A 14,699-nucleotide genomic window follows, 5' to 3' on the forward strand; every position below is an offset into this window, starting at 1 on the left:
GTATGTATTTGATTTGGGAGAGCATTTAAATTAAATCAGTGAGATAGCGATGCAAATCACTAATCTCTTTCCCAAAGTCCAAATGTTCCCTTGTAGTATTCTTGAGAGAAATAAGCATTTTAAAGATTTAGCTATTTCTATTGTTTGATTAGAAATTTGCTGATTTTAAAAGTGGACAGCTCTTGTCCCCACTCTCATTAAACGTAGCTGCTGAGATATAATCAAGACAAATTAGAGGTTGACATCCCTCTGTCTATTCAACTAGAAAGCTAAGAAGAGTAGCCCTAAATTTGTTAATGCAGCCAGGTTCACCTATCTCTAAAGCCAAGTATTCTTGATTCACTTAATAAAAAACAGATTTAGCATTTATCTCTGACATTTGGTGTCTTTTTTGCCAGAAGGCTGTTGTTAAGATCGCTATTGAGTTCATTTCATCTAACAGGCTGGGACCTATGCTAGTCTAAGGATGCAAAAAAGACTGAGAGACCCAGTCCTGGCCCTTGAGAGACTTTGTCTATAGGGGAAACTTGTAAACATTTATAATACTAATGGGAAGAGCTAGACGCCAGCCAGAAAAGGAAGCTTTTAAGACTGAGGGAATTAAGGAGGGTTTCATAGAAACATTTGCCTTGAGCCTTTAAGGATGAGTGGAATTTGCCTGATAAGTATCTCTCCAACAATGTGTCTGATTACAAACTTCCTAGAAGCCCTGGGACTGTTATCTGTAGTCCTTTACAAAGGTGAAGAATCCCTTAGTCTTTCCTGTTGATCATTTATTGTCTATTTTTTCCTTCTTGGTTTGACATAATGGGAATTTCAACAAATGCTTATTGAATGAAAGAATCAACTAATTAACACCTAGAATCATGATGGGATCAGCCAAGCCATTCATAGCCAGGAGTCCTGTCCTCATTCCAGTTGCATGCTGTCTCAGACTCCACTCACCTCACTTGCATTCAGCCTTCTCTGTATTAATGAATGAGTACCCCCACATGGCTCTTGATTACAGAGTGTGCCCAACTTCCTGCTACTACTCTAATAGTAGAAAGAGCACTAGACTTAAGACAGTCTAGGTTCCCATCCTAGCTGAATTTCTTATTAACTAGCTGGAAGTTCAGATAAGTCATTTCTAAACTTGATTTCCCTCATATGCAAATGAGGATATGAATACCCACTTTACAGATACACTCCAGAGATTTGTATAAATAACAGTTACAAAGGTAAGAGTGTATATTCTTCACACAATAGATGGTTTTGGAATCTTACTCTATTTATCTACTCTAGTTATTTTCACCTGGCACAAAATTTTGCTTTGATTTTCATGATTACTTTTCTATTACTTTTATAATCTGGGCTTTTAATCAGTTTTGTTCCAAGCGTCAGACTTTGTTGGCCTTTCTCCAGCCTGAGCCTTACATTTAGAGGCTTCCTTTTGTAGAGAATTCCAAATAGCACGTTTAGGACTCCAAAGAGTCCCAAGCGTCTTTGAAATCTTTCTTTGGCAGAATTTCACCCAAAAGTTTATATCCTTATGAATGTCTTCCTTATTATATGTATTCCCTGTCATAAGTGTTATCTTTCTTTTCCTTGATAGTTGTGGTAGTTCTTGAGCTTAGCTGCTCTATAAGGTAGTACTAAGAAGTTACTGAACAAACGCTCAGGTCCTTTGGTTGCTGTTATTAGTTAATGTTAGCATGCTATAAATTGTCTTGTCGAATTTTACTTTTTAGTTTCAGGTATGTTATTGACTGTCTAGCTGCCATAGAAGACCCTTTTAAGAGAGCGGGTTCATTTCTTCTCAAATGACAATTAAATGTTACACTCTTAAATAAGGACTTTACTGGAGGCACGTGTAATAAGTTTCAAATTATCAGTTTAAAGTAAAAATCCAGTTTAGACTTTTTCCAAGTAAAACACTTTTCAGAGATTTTGCTATCTTAGTGAATAGTTTAGAGTTAATACAGTGTATATACACTAAATGTGAAGAATGTTAAGTCCATTTTTTTAAAAGTACAGTTCTGTGGCAATTTCTGTTCAAATTAGACTTGCACATGTTAATATAAACCCAAGATTGTGGTCTCTGAAAATATATACAATCATTCTAATCTCTTTAGAGTATAAGAAAAAAATGGATTAATGCTTGTGGTTGTTCTGTAAACTCTGACGATAAGGTGCTCTTTCAGGGGATAGCATTTAGTTTTGACTTTACTGTTCATATGCATTGATTGAGCCTCTCTTGAATTCAAGAAATCTTATTTTAGTGAATAGTTTAACTGATTGGTATTTGTCCTCTTTTTCAGAGAAAGCTTCTTGCTATCTACCTCCACCATGACGAAAGTGTACTAACCAACGTGTTCTGCTCACAAATGCTCTGTGCTGAATCCATTGTTTCTTATCTGAGTCAAAATTTCATAACCTGGGCTTGGGATCTGACAAAGGACGCCAACAGAGCAAGGTAATAATATTTTTCACAAGCCATAAATTGAGCTTTTATTTAAAAAACAAAAATATTAAGTCCTCGATGCATTTGACTTATTTTCATTGTGAATGTTTTATAGCCTTGGCATTAAATTCTCTTTAATTTACTTTGTTAGATAAATTGTATTATAGCTAAAACATGTAGTTATTACAAATGTGAAAATATACTTTCACTTATAAAACCCTTCTAAATTAAAAATTAACAGAAAAATTTTAAAAAAGGATTTTGCCCTGTCTCGAACAACTAAAAAAAAAAGAATAAAAACAAAAAAATAAAACTCACAAAAATTTATTTTTGTCTTCTATCTACAATAAGGCAGAGTACATTTCTGTAAGTTGTTGATTATCTAAAGAAAATCTGTGTTTTTATTATGTTCATAAAAAGCAAAGCAAATCTAATAGTTATCTTAGTGATAAGATTTTTTTTTTTTTAAATAACATCAGTGAAGAAGGCAGGACATTCTGGACTACTCAGTGAAGTTGGTAATAGCTTTACTCTAGCATGTACTAATTGATCTAATCGCTTTATTGCACACATTCTTTTGCACATAGCCAGCAGGACATCTATATTCTCCATAGGAAGAAAAAAGCCTTTCCTAGCTGTCAGCATAAAACAGAGTTTGCTGATCATGATATCTGTGATAAGTAATTCTTCATTATCTGCCTCTTGCAGTATCCTTTCTGAAATACATTTTCATCATGTTTAATTACACATTTGGCCAGAACATTCCATCATGCTACTTTGGGTGTGTTAACACAGTCAGAATCGCAGACTTTTAAACAGAGGAAGATTAAATAAATTCACTTGAACGCAAACCTATCATGGTTACTTAACAAGCAATTGTAGAACAATTAGAAATAATTTGATTTGTCTTTTTATTATTTTATGGCTCTCTAAAGGTTTGGTCATTATTCAGACTTAATTTTATGTAATCTGAAAAGAAAGAAGATTCTTCCCGTAATCATGAGGCATACGAGTGGTGGAGCAATTTCTTCACCTAATACTTCATTTCTTTAAGCAAATGGTTAGGAAATTTTCTAGGATGACTTGGCTCTGCCTTGGAAATGTTCCCTGTTATACATAAATAAAGAACCTTTAGCACCTGTATTTGTTTAAATTAAATCAGATTATTATTCACACTCAGTTAAAGGTGATGAAAAGCAGTGCCAAAAACAGATAAAAAATGCAGCATCTAAGGTCTTTCATGAGGCAAAATACATAGATTGAAGACTTGGCTAAATCTTTTGCCATTCACTGGCAGTAAGGAATCTCCTCCTTTTCTTTTATCCACAGCTTGGTGGAGAAGGAAACACTATTTCTGGACCATCTGTAGTGGCTAAGTTCAGCTGGCTACCTGCTGTCATTTTGTTCTATCCTCCATTTAATTCTTTAGTTCCTTTTATTTTACAATGACAAAAAATTGCGGTGTAGTTTCTTTTGAAAAACAGTGTTTGAGGGTTTTTTTTTTATGACTAGCAATCAACAGCCATGTAATTGCTTTGTTATGTTTTACTAAAGAAGCCTGTTAAGTAGCACAACTTTGATACACTAGTAATAAGAGTTTGCAGGTTACAGAGACACCTGTGGTGACCAAAGCGACAGAAGCTGCTTATTAGAAAGAGCCAGTACAGCTGTGTCCTATTAACTCCTCATGACACTTAAAAAAAATAAATAAAGGCTCTGTTTAACTATTTCACAGTGAATTGCAGAAGTGACTATGAAGTATGAGAGGCAGTTTCAATCCACATTTTAAAAAATATGGTGTCTGTTATTAATTGTGATAAAAGTAAGAAATGATACTAAAGACTGAACATAGAAACATCTGGAAATCAGCTTAATAAACATTGATAGAAACTACAAGTGGGAAATTGCAATGAAAAAGAATGAATAATTTGTGGAATTTAAAATAATTATTGTATTTTCTCAAAAAGCTATTTCTATTCATATTACATATTAAAATGAATGTTAAATGTAGATGTTCCGTTCCTCTATATGAAGTACTAAGTAGACTGTTGTAGCTACAGTTGATGAACAGCCCCATCATTACTGCTGAAGCAAATAGGAAAATACATATTTTATAAATACTAGATTAAAGTTCATTAAAATAGCATATCTCACAAACAGCAAAATTGGATTTCTTTTGATCTATAAAACTATAAGGTAATTAGGTTGATTTATTTCCACAGATTTCTTATTACCTATCATAGATTCATTGAAAGAAAATAGTTTAATTGAATTTCCTTCTTGGATATTTTATATCACATTTATCCAAAGGAAAAATGATTGCATCAGTCATTTGATTCTTTTAACTTTGACTGTCAAATTGCCTGTCTTACATTCTCAATTCGGTTAAATACTGCTTGTACTATTATTTATTGACCACATTTTAAAAGGTCGTCATTTGTGTATTACTAGAGAGAGATCTGAATTGAGACATTAACATACGCAAAGACAAAGGATTTCCCCATGAAGTGACATTCCTGCTATATGTTTCCTTTTGAGATTTATATTTGCCTATGCATCTGTCAGTATTCCTTCCTTTCTCCTTCTTTCCCTCCCTCCTTCCTTCCTTTCTTCCTATCTTCCTGCTTATTTGACTTCTACCTTACTTAAAGCAGGCTGACCCCAAACTCAGTGTATCGTGCTGGGGGTTGAACCCAGAGCTTCAGACACACTTGCCAAGCATGTTACCAACTGAATCCAGTCCTAAACTGTGGTCTCTTCATAATAGATGGAGAATATTTGCTAATAGATTCATAGTAGTTTTTTCTGGTCTCGTGTCTAGCTGTCCTATTTAGACAAATCCTGCAGCGACTTCTGGGACTAAAATCGATGTTAAACCTCTTGATATTGATATCCAGGATGAGAATGAACTTGCTGATTAAATACTTTCTTACTTAAATAGTATAATTAAGTTCCTTAGAAGGTCAGTCCTCTAGTCACAATTTACTATGAACCTTAGATTATATTAGAAGACAAGTGAAAGTTATTTATTAAGCTAACTGAATACTTTGTTTTTGTTTAACAGATATGAGCACCACATACTAATATAAATTAAATTTTCTGATTTTTCTATCCTTTGCCTTTTGGGTACTGGGATTATAAGTATACAGCACCACATCTAGCCAAGAAATGAATTATTAAACATTTTCTAAAATGTTTTGTGTTGATTTGGATTTTCAATTTTAAAGTGACTCAAATAACTGCCTAAGTTGAATATGTAGGTAGAGCAATCTATGTCAATATAAAATTGTAATAAGTTGTATAAAATTGTAATTGAGATAAATTCTATATTGACCATGGGACATTCCAAATCTAAACTGAGACACCAAACTTTAGTGTTATTATTATCTGCCTTCTCCCATATTGAAGGTGATCTCCTAGGAAAGCTTCTTTTATTAAGCAAAGCACATTTTAAATTATTGAGAGAAATTCGGTAAGTATTTAGCAAATAAATACCTGTATCTAATTTCATCTAAAAATGTTGGTTATAATTTCAAGGGCTCTTATTTAAATATGCTTTCTTAGTTAGAAAAGTCCGTAGTGTTGTTATAGTCTAGTTAGATTTTTAGAAGGTATTATTTCCTCACTTTCCATTTGACCAGTATTCCTGATAGAAATATAAGATATACCTGTAAGTGAAAGAATTAAAAAGGACCAGACTAATTAAGTAAGCTCTATAAATAAGTTCCAGATAGATCTAAAACTTTTTTTATTAAATTTATGTGCTTGGATATTTTGCTTACATGTCTGTACAAACAGTATGACTGGTGGCCATGGAAGTCAGAAGATAGTGTAGGGTCATCTGGAAGTGGAGTTAGGGATGGCTGTGAGCCCATTCGAGTGGTGGGAGTGAAACTTGGCTCCTCTGTAAGAGCACTTAACCGCTGATCCGGGAAAACAAGGTGTATTCCTCCATGTCTAGTCACTGAGTAAATACCTGCTGAGTGTTTAGTATGAACCAGAATTGATGCTGAAAAATTGAAGATGAAATGTTAAACAGCATACCATACCATGCCTCAAAATAGTTAATAAAATAGAAAAATACATAATTTGTAACTTAAAATGTGCACAGCATTTAAAAGTGAAACTCATTGTGTGTTGCTGTACCTCAGTAGGTCCCAGAAGGACTTGAAAGAGATGATACACAGAAAGATAAAGTGAAATTCCCAATTTTACTCATTCTATTAAAGATATGCATATTAGTAGCAATCCTAGCTTTAATGGCTTGCAAATGTACAAAAGTGTACTACTGTCAAAACTAATTGTTGCGATGGAGTCAGTGCTGAGATAATTGTAGACATAGAGATGGCGTTACCAACGTGCTCATGTAAACCTGTATGGTATGAATTAGGCTGAGAATTAACTTCACCCATCTGGGATACACAGATCCAAAGACGTTTTTATTAGTGACTTGATCCAATATTAGCATATACTTAGTAGAGCAGAGGTTGTCTCTTGAGATGTGTAACAACTGAAAAATACCATGGAGTCAGCTAATACAATAAAAAAACTTTTTAGTATAATGTATTCTTAGTAAATTAAATTATAATTAGTAAATTATTCTTAATAAATGCTTGGGTGTAGACGAATGATTACTTCAAGTCTGAAACAGAGGTTCCCATCATAAAGTCTTGCGTCTCCCCCCCCATTCCTATATCCTCAGTCTGTGTGAATGCTCTTTCTATATGTTCCCATAATATCCCTAGGCTTTCTAACATTACTAGTGTTTATTCCATTGCATGGTGTTTCCTTGATAGGTTGTCATCCCTCTGGGGTGCTGTGTCTATAATCTCATTGCTTTGCACAATGCCCTTTTAAAAAGTAAGTACTATATTGCTAATAAGTAAATAATCTCTCATAGGCTTGTTAAAAATGAATAATGGCAAGAAAATTAGAAATACTGCTGTGTCTCTAATTGTGTCATCTTCCTCTGAAGCCATTAATAGGAATCGTGAGACTAAAGTTAAAGTCTTCCTTTCCCTTACAAAATGAACAATAAGAACAACAAAAATGCCCTAACTTAGCACTGTTTTCTACTGGCCCCAGAATGTCATACACTATGCTCATATGCCCCACGTGTCTCTGGGCCATCTGGAGAAAGGCTTGATTCCCAACCTAGATGAATCCATCTAGTGGTTCCAGAATTTTTCCTCATCTTTTACCAAATCTCTAATATCCCAGAAGCAATTGGTCATTCAAAATGGGCCTTTCTGAGATTGCACTGAACCTCCTGCAGTGGTGGTAGCACTAATGAAAGTCAAACTCTATGGGACGAGAGTATTGGACTGTCCATATGGTGGTGTATATAGATAGATAGATATTGGTATATATCAATAATATGTACTGGGGCCAAGTAAATTTCATTTGAGCACTATCCAATTACCATAAATAATGCTTTATAAAGCACCAGCACAGTAATTATTAGTTTTCCTTGCTTCTGTTAAATCTGCTTGAATACTTATTTGGTACATGGGACAGTAACATGAAGGATATCTACTTTGAGTATGTTCTAGATTGAAGTTGCCTCATTAAGGAAGATTACATCACAACTGTGGCATACGCAAACACAGTATTAACCAGGAATCTGTGTCTGTTAATAGGTATCTCTTGTTTTTATCAGTACTAAAAATGCTAGTGTAGATGGTGGTATACAAAACTCATTGTAGCAAAACTAAAGTTAAACACTGAGCTTAACTAGTGTAGTACCAATTAAATAGTCTGACAGCTATGAATATTGAAAATTGGTTGTGTAAGTTTTTCTAATGTTTTTGCACAAAGGGGTAAATCAGGCATTGTATAGTATTTTCTAGAGAGTGTTGAAAGTAACTACAAAAAGTTACTTAGGAATGTCTGAGAGTGCCCACGATATACAGATTGCATGCAACACACACAGCATTGTATTAAATTTCATATGCACAGTTAATACAAGTGTTCACAGACATGATTCCATTGCCTGGGGATATTAGCTTTTGAACTTCTGCCCTTGGGTTTGTTATTTCAAGTTCACGCAAAACTTCTGCTGTTAGGATGACAGGTACTTGTTAGTCTTAATACTTAGGTGATAGTTTTCCATATTACTTAATCTTGGCAAGAGTTAATTGACTTAAAGCACTCACCATCAGTGGGTTGTCTTCATCTGTATTTTCCATCTCAGTAATTAGTCATATTCACAGTGGCTTATCCTTAATTCCAAACTCCTCAGTGGTTCATGCCTGGCTGAAGCCTAACTGACGATGTTACTCTAACTCTATACTTCCATTTAATCCAACAAATATGGCCCAGGTGCAAGGATTGCGTGAAAGACAAGAGGAGTGTTAATTTCCAGCTGGTACCCTAGGAGCAAATAAGGATTCTGCAGAGTTGTCTGATAAAACAGATGAATGTGTTGTGCTCTGGGTACTAAGACTTCCAGAGAGACGGCATGCCGGACTTCCAAATAATTTTTCCTAAACAGCTTTATGGCCTTTGTGCAACATTTTCCTTCCAGTACCTTTCAAGGAAGTGTATTGCCATCCTAAACATCCCAGGTCAGGGGCTTAATTAATGCTTTAAAATAAAGGTTCCAAAACACCAGGAGAGTTTGTCATTTTCTCCCTGGTTTGTTTTGTGAAGAGGGAGGAGAGAAGGTGAGGAGGAACCCCTCCTGTTCCATGATTACATCCTGCCCACTCATTTTCTCCTTTTCTCCTCTGCTTTTGATTTTTAGTGGCGGTCTTAACAGAATGTCAAGATCAATTTGCAGCATGGTTTAACTCAAGGTTTGCGTTCTGCCAGCAGCAATTGTCCCTGCAAACAATGCCGTGTGTTCTTGTAACTTCAGAAGCTTTTAGAAGGATCATGGCAAGGGCAGCATCTAATGACTTTATTAGTGTAGGGTTTCAAAATGGGCTCCGTAATTGTTCATATCTCTTTGTCAGCAAGTCATAATTACTGCTCAGCATTGCCCAGGAGTGCACTTGTGAGTATTTTCCTAATAGTATTGAAAGGAAGGGACAGGGGCAATGGGTGAAAGGTGATGGCCTTGTGCTGTTATTAGAGTAAGCCAGTCTCTATGTAGATGATGGTTAACCCATGTGTAGTACATTCTTTATCCTATAAAAATTTATTATCTTTTAAAATATCCTTTGAAGTAATTTAAAATTGCCAGTTTATAAGTCATTTCTAATTCCAGTTTCAGTACTTCCCATACCACTTCCTAGTCCTGCAGTTACAACTGCCTGATGGTACATGATTCCACTGGACTAAAAGCATTTGTGGTAGGAAAGCCCATCTTTTCTCCATATTGATCTAATTAATATTATCCAGGGAGTGTGCATTTAATTTCTAGTTGTCAGTGGGCAGTCTATATGAGATTAACTAGAAAGGAGAAGTACAGAAGTAATACTATTGAAATGCTAGTATGAAGGCATATCACTGTAAATTTATATTTTGTATCAAATCCTTTTTTATCATGCAACTAAATTGTTCTGTGTGCTCTCTCTTAAGTACTATGTGCTTTGAATGATTTAGATGTACAGAATTGAAAGCATCTTCACCTTTTCAAGATACATGAAGTCTGAGTGTAACACCAAGTCTTGGCACCTTTGTGATCTGTGGCTAAATCTTATTCTGATTCTCTGGCTACTTCTAGTGTACTTATGTGTAGTTGTATGTAAATACTCACCTCCAGTGGCTCACTTTCCTATATTTTAGGATATATAAAATCATAAAATATTTCTGTCAGTTACTTGGCCCAGTGTTTATTTTAAAAACATGAATCACCAACTGAAACAAATTCTAAAAGATATTTAAAATTAAATATTTGAAACACATATAATCCATCATGTTCTTTGCTTTCCTTCTTGTTTGAAGTTTAAAAGGTATAAATTCTTTTCATAACTTCTCTGTCATTGTTAATCTTTTTGTTGCTTTTGCTGTTAAATTTATCTTTAATGATTTTTTATTCTTGAAATTATATTTACATGATCTTCTCCCTCCTTTCCACCTTCCACTGTTCTTTCTCTAATTCAGGATCTCTTTTTCTTTAATTATTGTTACATGTGCACACACACATATACTGAATACCTACATACAACTTGCTCGTGTTCCCTATGTTCTCTATGTGAATATGATCTCAGGGCTGACCATTGATATTATATAACCAGTTGAGAGCTGCTCAACATTCCCCAGTTGCTTGTAGTTCTTTGTCTATGGTTGACGCCTTATGAACTTTCCCCCTTCCACGTTAGTATGCCTGCTTGTGTAATCATCTCTAATCAAAATACAAAAAAAAAAAGTTGTTTGGTTCTCAGTTCTAAGATGCTCTGGTCTACTACATAATTCCTGCACTTAAGGTTCAAGGATCTTTAAAAAAAGAGGTTGCAAATGATTGTAAGAGCCAGGGGAACATGAAATTTTCATCTCTTAGAAATGTCAGAGAGGCTACATCCATGAAACCTTTTTTGTTATTATTATTTTTATTCATTTTACATACCAAGCAGAGTTCCCCCTCTTTTCCTCCGCCTGTTCTCTACTACCTCCCCACAACCCACCCCCATCCACTACTCAGTAAGTGTAAGGCCATCCATGGGGAGTCATCAAAGCCACACATTTCAGTTGAGGCAGGACCATGCCCCTCCCAGACAGGGTCTTACTATGTAGCCTTTGTAGGCCAGGAAGTTGCTATATAGATTACCGAGTAGACCTGGAACTCACTCCCGAGTGCTGAGATTGAAAGCATTTGCCGCCATACCTGGATTATTATTAGTCAACTCTTATTTATAGTTGTTTCTGAAGGATTTTTACTAATCAAAGGTTCTATATCATTTAAATCAGTAACACATGTTACCTCTTCCATAAATGCTGGTAAGTCAACCAAAGTTATAAAAGAATCATGTTAATTCAACCATATAAAATTATGTGAAAATTGGTTTCTCTGATGGTTTGTGCAGCATTTGCTAGTCAGTCTGCATACACCAATATTAATGAATAGCAATTTTAACGACCTAAATTACCAAATAGTACCCTTATCCATGGAAAAGTTCTAATGCTCTTGAATGTGCTTAGGTAACTCATTTATGGAACAAGTTTTGTTTCCTTTCCTCAAACACATGCCTATATTTCTGAAATTGTTAACATTAGAATGCCAGGAAAAATGATAAATTTTTATTGTTTACTTTTTAAAAAGCTACCTAATGTTTTCATCTGCTTTGGCTCAGTCTGTAGTCACAATTTAGAGAATCCTGAGTAGATTGTTTTCCTTTCCTTGGCATATTCTCAGCACTAAATTAGTGTTTTGGTTTTTAAGTTAAGACAGGGTTTCACTAGGTAGTCCCAGCTGTCCATGAAGCTTACTATGTATACTGGCTGGTCTTGTTCAAATCAGAGTTTACCTGTCTCTGCCTCCTGAGTGCTGAGATCTAAGGTGTGCATAGCATACCTCCTAAAGTAGTCATCTTTTAGCTATATGGTCTACACACCAAGATTTCTTTACCTGGGTCAGATATGTATTCATATTCTTCATTAACTAAACACATTACACTGCGCGCTACTCCCCATCCCAGTCACTTAAGAAGACAGAAGCCATCAAAAAGACAAGTAATCCTGTTTCTCTATACTGGCTGTCTCATCTTAAATGTTCCCTGTTCAGAAAGGTCTCAGAAACCTGTCTAGAAAAGGCCTTTCTGTCCAGCATTTTCTTTGATTGCATTCTCATTTCCATTTCAAGCCATTACTTACAGACATTTTAATGGTTATTCTCTAGCTCTCCCACTAGAGTATAAGCTTAATAAAAGCCAGTGGTCTATGAATTTTTTTTCACTTTTTTTCTTGTTGTGAGGCTCAATATAATTTGTTGGTTTTTCTAAGAGTGAATGATAATTGAGAATATGGATGAGTTTTGAATTTAATCCAAACCAAAAATTCAAATTCTAACTATACTTCATGAAATGTAAAAAATTCTATATGGAAAAGGAAACGTCAGTCTAGTGAAGAGATAACCTAGGGGAGACAAAATCTGCCAGCTTCACATCTGTCAGGATTGTTAGCTAGACTACGCAGAGGACAGAGGACACTAAACAACCCAGTCAATAAATAGAACAATAAACAGTTGTCCAAACATGGCGTTGAGGGCCAGTGGGATAACTCAGCAGGTAAAGGATACTTAAGTTTGGTGGCCTGAGTTTGGACCCCAGAACACAGGTAAAAGTGGAAGCAAAGAGCTGACAGTGTGTCATCATGGGGATACTATCACATCACTGGCTATGGAAGCACTTTTTCGCCTTAGCAGAGTTAGGTGTCCAACATCAAAGGCCTTGTGTCAGCAACCATATTGTTGTGGTTTCACGAGTGCAGAATCCCTGACATGTCCAGAAGACACTATCTGGCAGCAGGTGTGTGACTCTTACGCTCTTTCCACACCCTCTTCCCTATATCCCTGAGCCTTACGTATAAGGGTTGTATTACAGATGTACCTGTTGGAGCTGGGCACCTAGTTCTCTGCATTTTAACCAGCTGTAGACTTCTATAAAGGTCTGTTGTCATTTACAAAAAGAATGTTCTTTTTGTACTTATCTGTGAGTATAAAGCTGTACTTACCCATTAGTATAAAGATAAGTATTTAGAATGCATTTAAGAATTACATCTTAAGGGAATGGCATTAGAGGGTTCTTGTCTAAGATAGTTAGCCACAGGTATCTGGTTAGGTTTATAGTACTGGACATGGAATCCCTCCTGTAGAATGGCTTTAGATCCAATCAGGCAGTTGTTTGTAGCCTCCAAGGTAATAGTCTGACACTGTTGTAATTATTGGGGATATCCTGCCAGTCCTGTCATTGTAATTTATAGGTTATACAAGTATGGACTACTTTAGGACTGCTGATTGCTCTTCTTCCTTAGCAGCTTGCATAGCGCCTTTGGATACTGTGAGGATTAGTCCTCAAGGAGGCTTTCATCCTAGCTCCGCTTGATTACTCCACATGCCGAGTCTGAAGCGTGTGCTGTCCTTTGGAGTAGGGTCTTTCCTTCAGGTTTGCAGGCAAGCAAAGGGAATGGTAGTAGACTCTATTGCTTGGAGTTTATTGGAATCCTCTGACTAGCATGTCAAAGGGAGCTTTCCCATGCCTGATGCTGGGGTTTTTGTTAGAAAGTCTGTGGTTCTTGGGGAGCATTGTCACCCTGTGTGGCCTAACTCCATGTAACTATTTGCATGTGTGCTCTTAAGTTAGCTCATAAAATAATGTTTCCATATGGTGTTTCCTAACATTCGTAGTGTTATTTCCTTCTTCCCTCTCGCTCTCTTGCAGTCCTTCCTCCCATCACGTGTAGAGGATGCACGCACACGTGCACGTAGTACCTCCCTCCATCCCCTTCCTGTTCTTTCATCATCCTTTTCTACTTTTCTGGCTTCTGTGATTGCTTCAGGTCATTTACTCAAGTCTAAAGATTCAGAGCTAGGATCAACATCCTTAGCAATCAAGAAATATAAAATAAGCTATTTTGAGATTTCCTTTTACCTCAGTCGGAATGACTAAAATCCAGTGACAACAAATACTGATGAGATTTCAGGAAAGAGGAATCCTAATTTGCTGTTGGTGGCTTTACAAACAAGTGTGGCCACAATGGAAATCATTGTGGAGAATTCTTACAAAGCTAAAAATAGATCTGCTGTAAGATCTAGCTCTCCACCTGTTGGCATATGCCAGGCAGAATCAGTGTCCTCTTGCATAGATGCTTATCCAGTTGTTTCATTTATGCTCTATTCATAAGAGCTAAGAAATGGAAACAATCTAGATGTCCTTCAATGGATGAATGGATAATGAAAATGTCATAATACACACAGTGAAATTCTATTTAGCTGTAAAGCAAAGGGAAATAGTGAAAATGTCAAGTAACTGAGTGGAACTGAAAACTACTGAATGACAGTAACCTAGGTCCTAGTTACCTTAAATGTATGGACTCTTTGATTCAAATGTCTCTGTGTTTGCTGTTCTCTGCTTGCTCTTGACTTCATCTTTCAGCTCTTTTGAACCTTTGATCACATGTCTACTTTTCAGTGAGATCTTCCCTAAATATTTTTTATTATAACCTCCCACTCCTTGTTTTTTTTTCTGTCTATGAAAATGTCTCATAGTCTTGTGAGATATTTACTTATGTGTGCCACATCAGGTTGGAGCTCTCCAATACTAAGGAAGCTAGTAGGAATTAACATTTTTTGTGTGGCTACCTAAGGAAACAGTGA

General features: G+C 35.8%; 1 protein-coding gene across 2 annotated transcripts in view; it reads left to right on the forward strand.

Moving 5' to 3' along the window:
- Faf1 (Fas associated factor 1) overlaps positions 1–14,699 on the forward strand; it is a 294,143-nt gene that overhangs the window by 201,301 nt on the left and 78,143 nt on the right. For both annotated transcript variants that reach the window (XM_075945095.1, XM_075945094.1), the window contains exon 13: positions 2,301–2,455. In XM_075945095.1, coding sequence (XP_075801210.1) covers positions 2,301–2,455 — 155 coding nt within the window. The remainder of the gene's footprint in view (positions 1–2,300; positions 2,456–14,699) is intronic.

Source organism: Microtus pennsylvanicus, chromosome 13, assembly GCF_037038515.1.
Source record: "Microtus pennsylvanicus isolate mMicPen1 chromosome 13, mMicPen1.hap1, whole genome shotgun sequence".
Lineage (NCBI taxonomy): Eukaryota > Metazoa > Chordata > Mammalia > Rodentia > Cricetidae > Microtus > Microtus pennsylvanicus.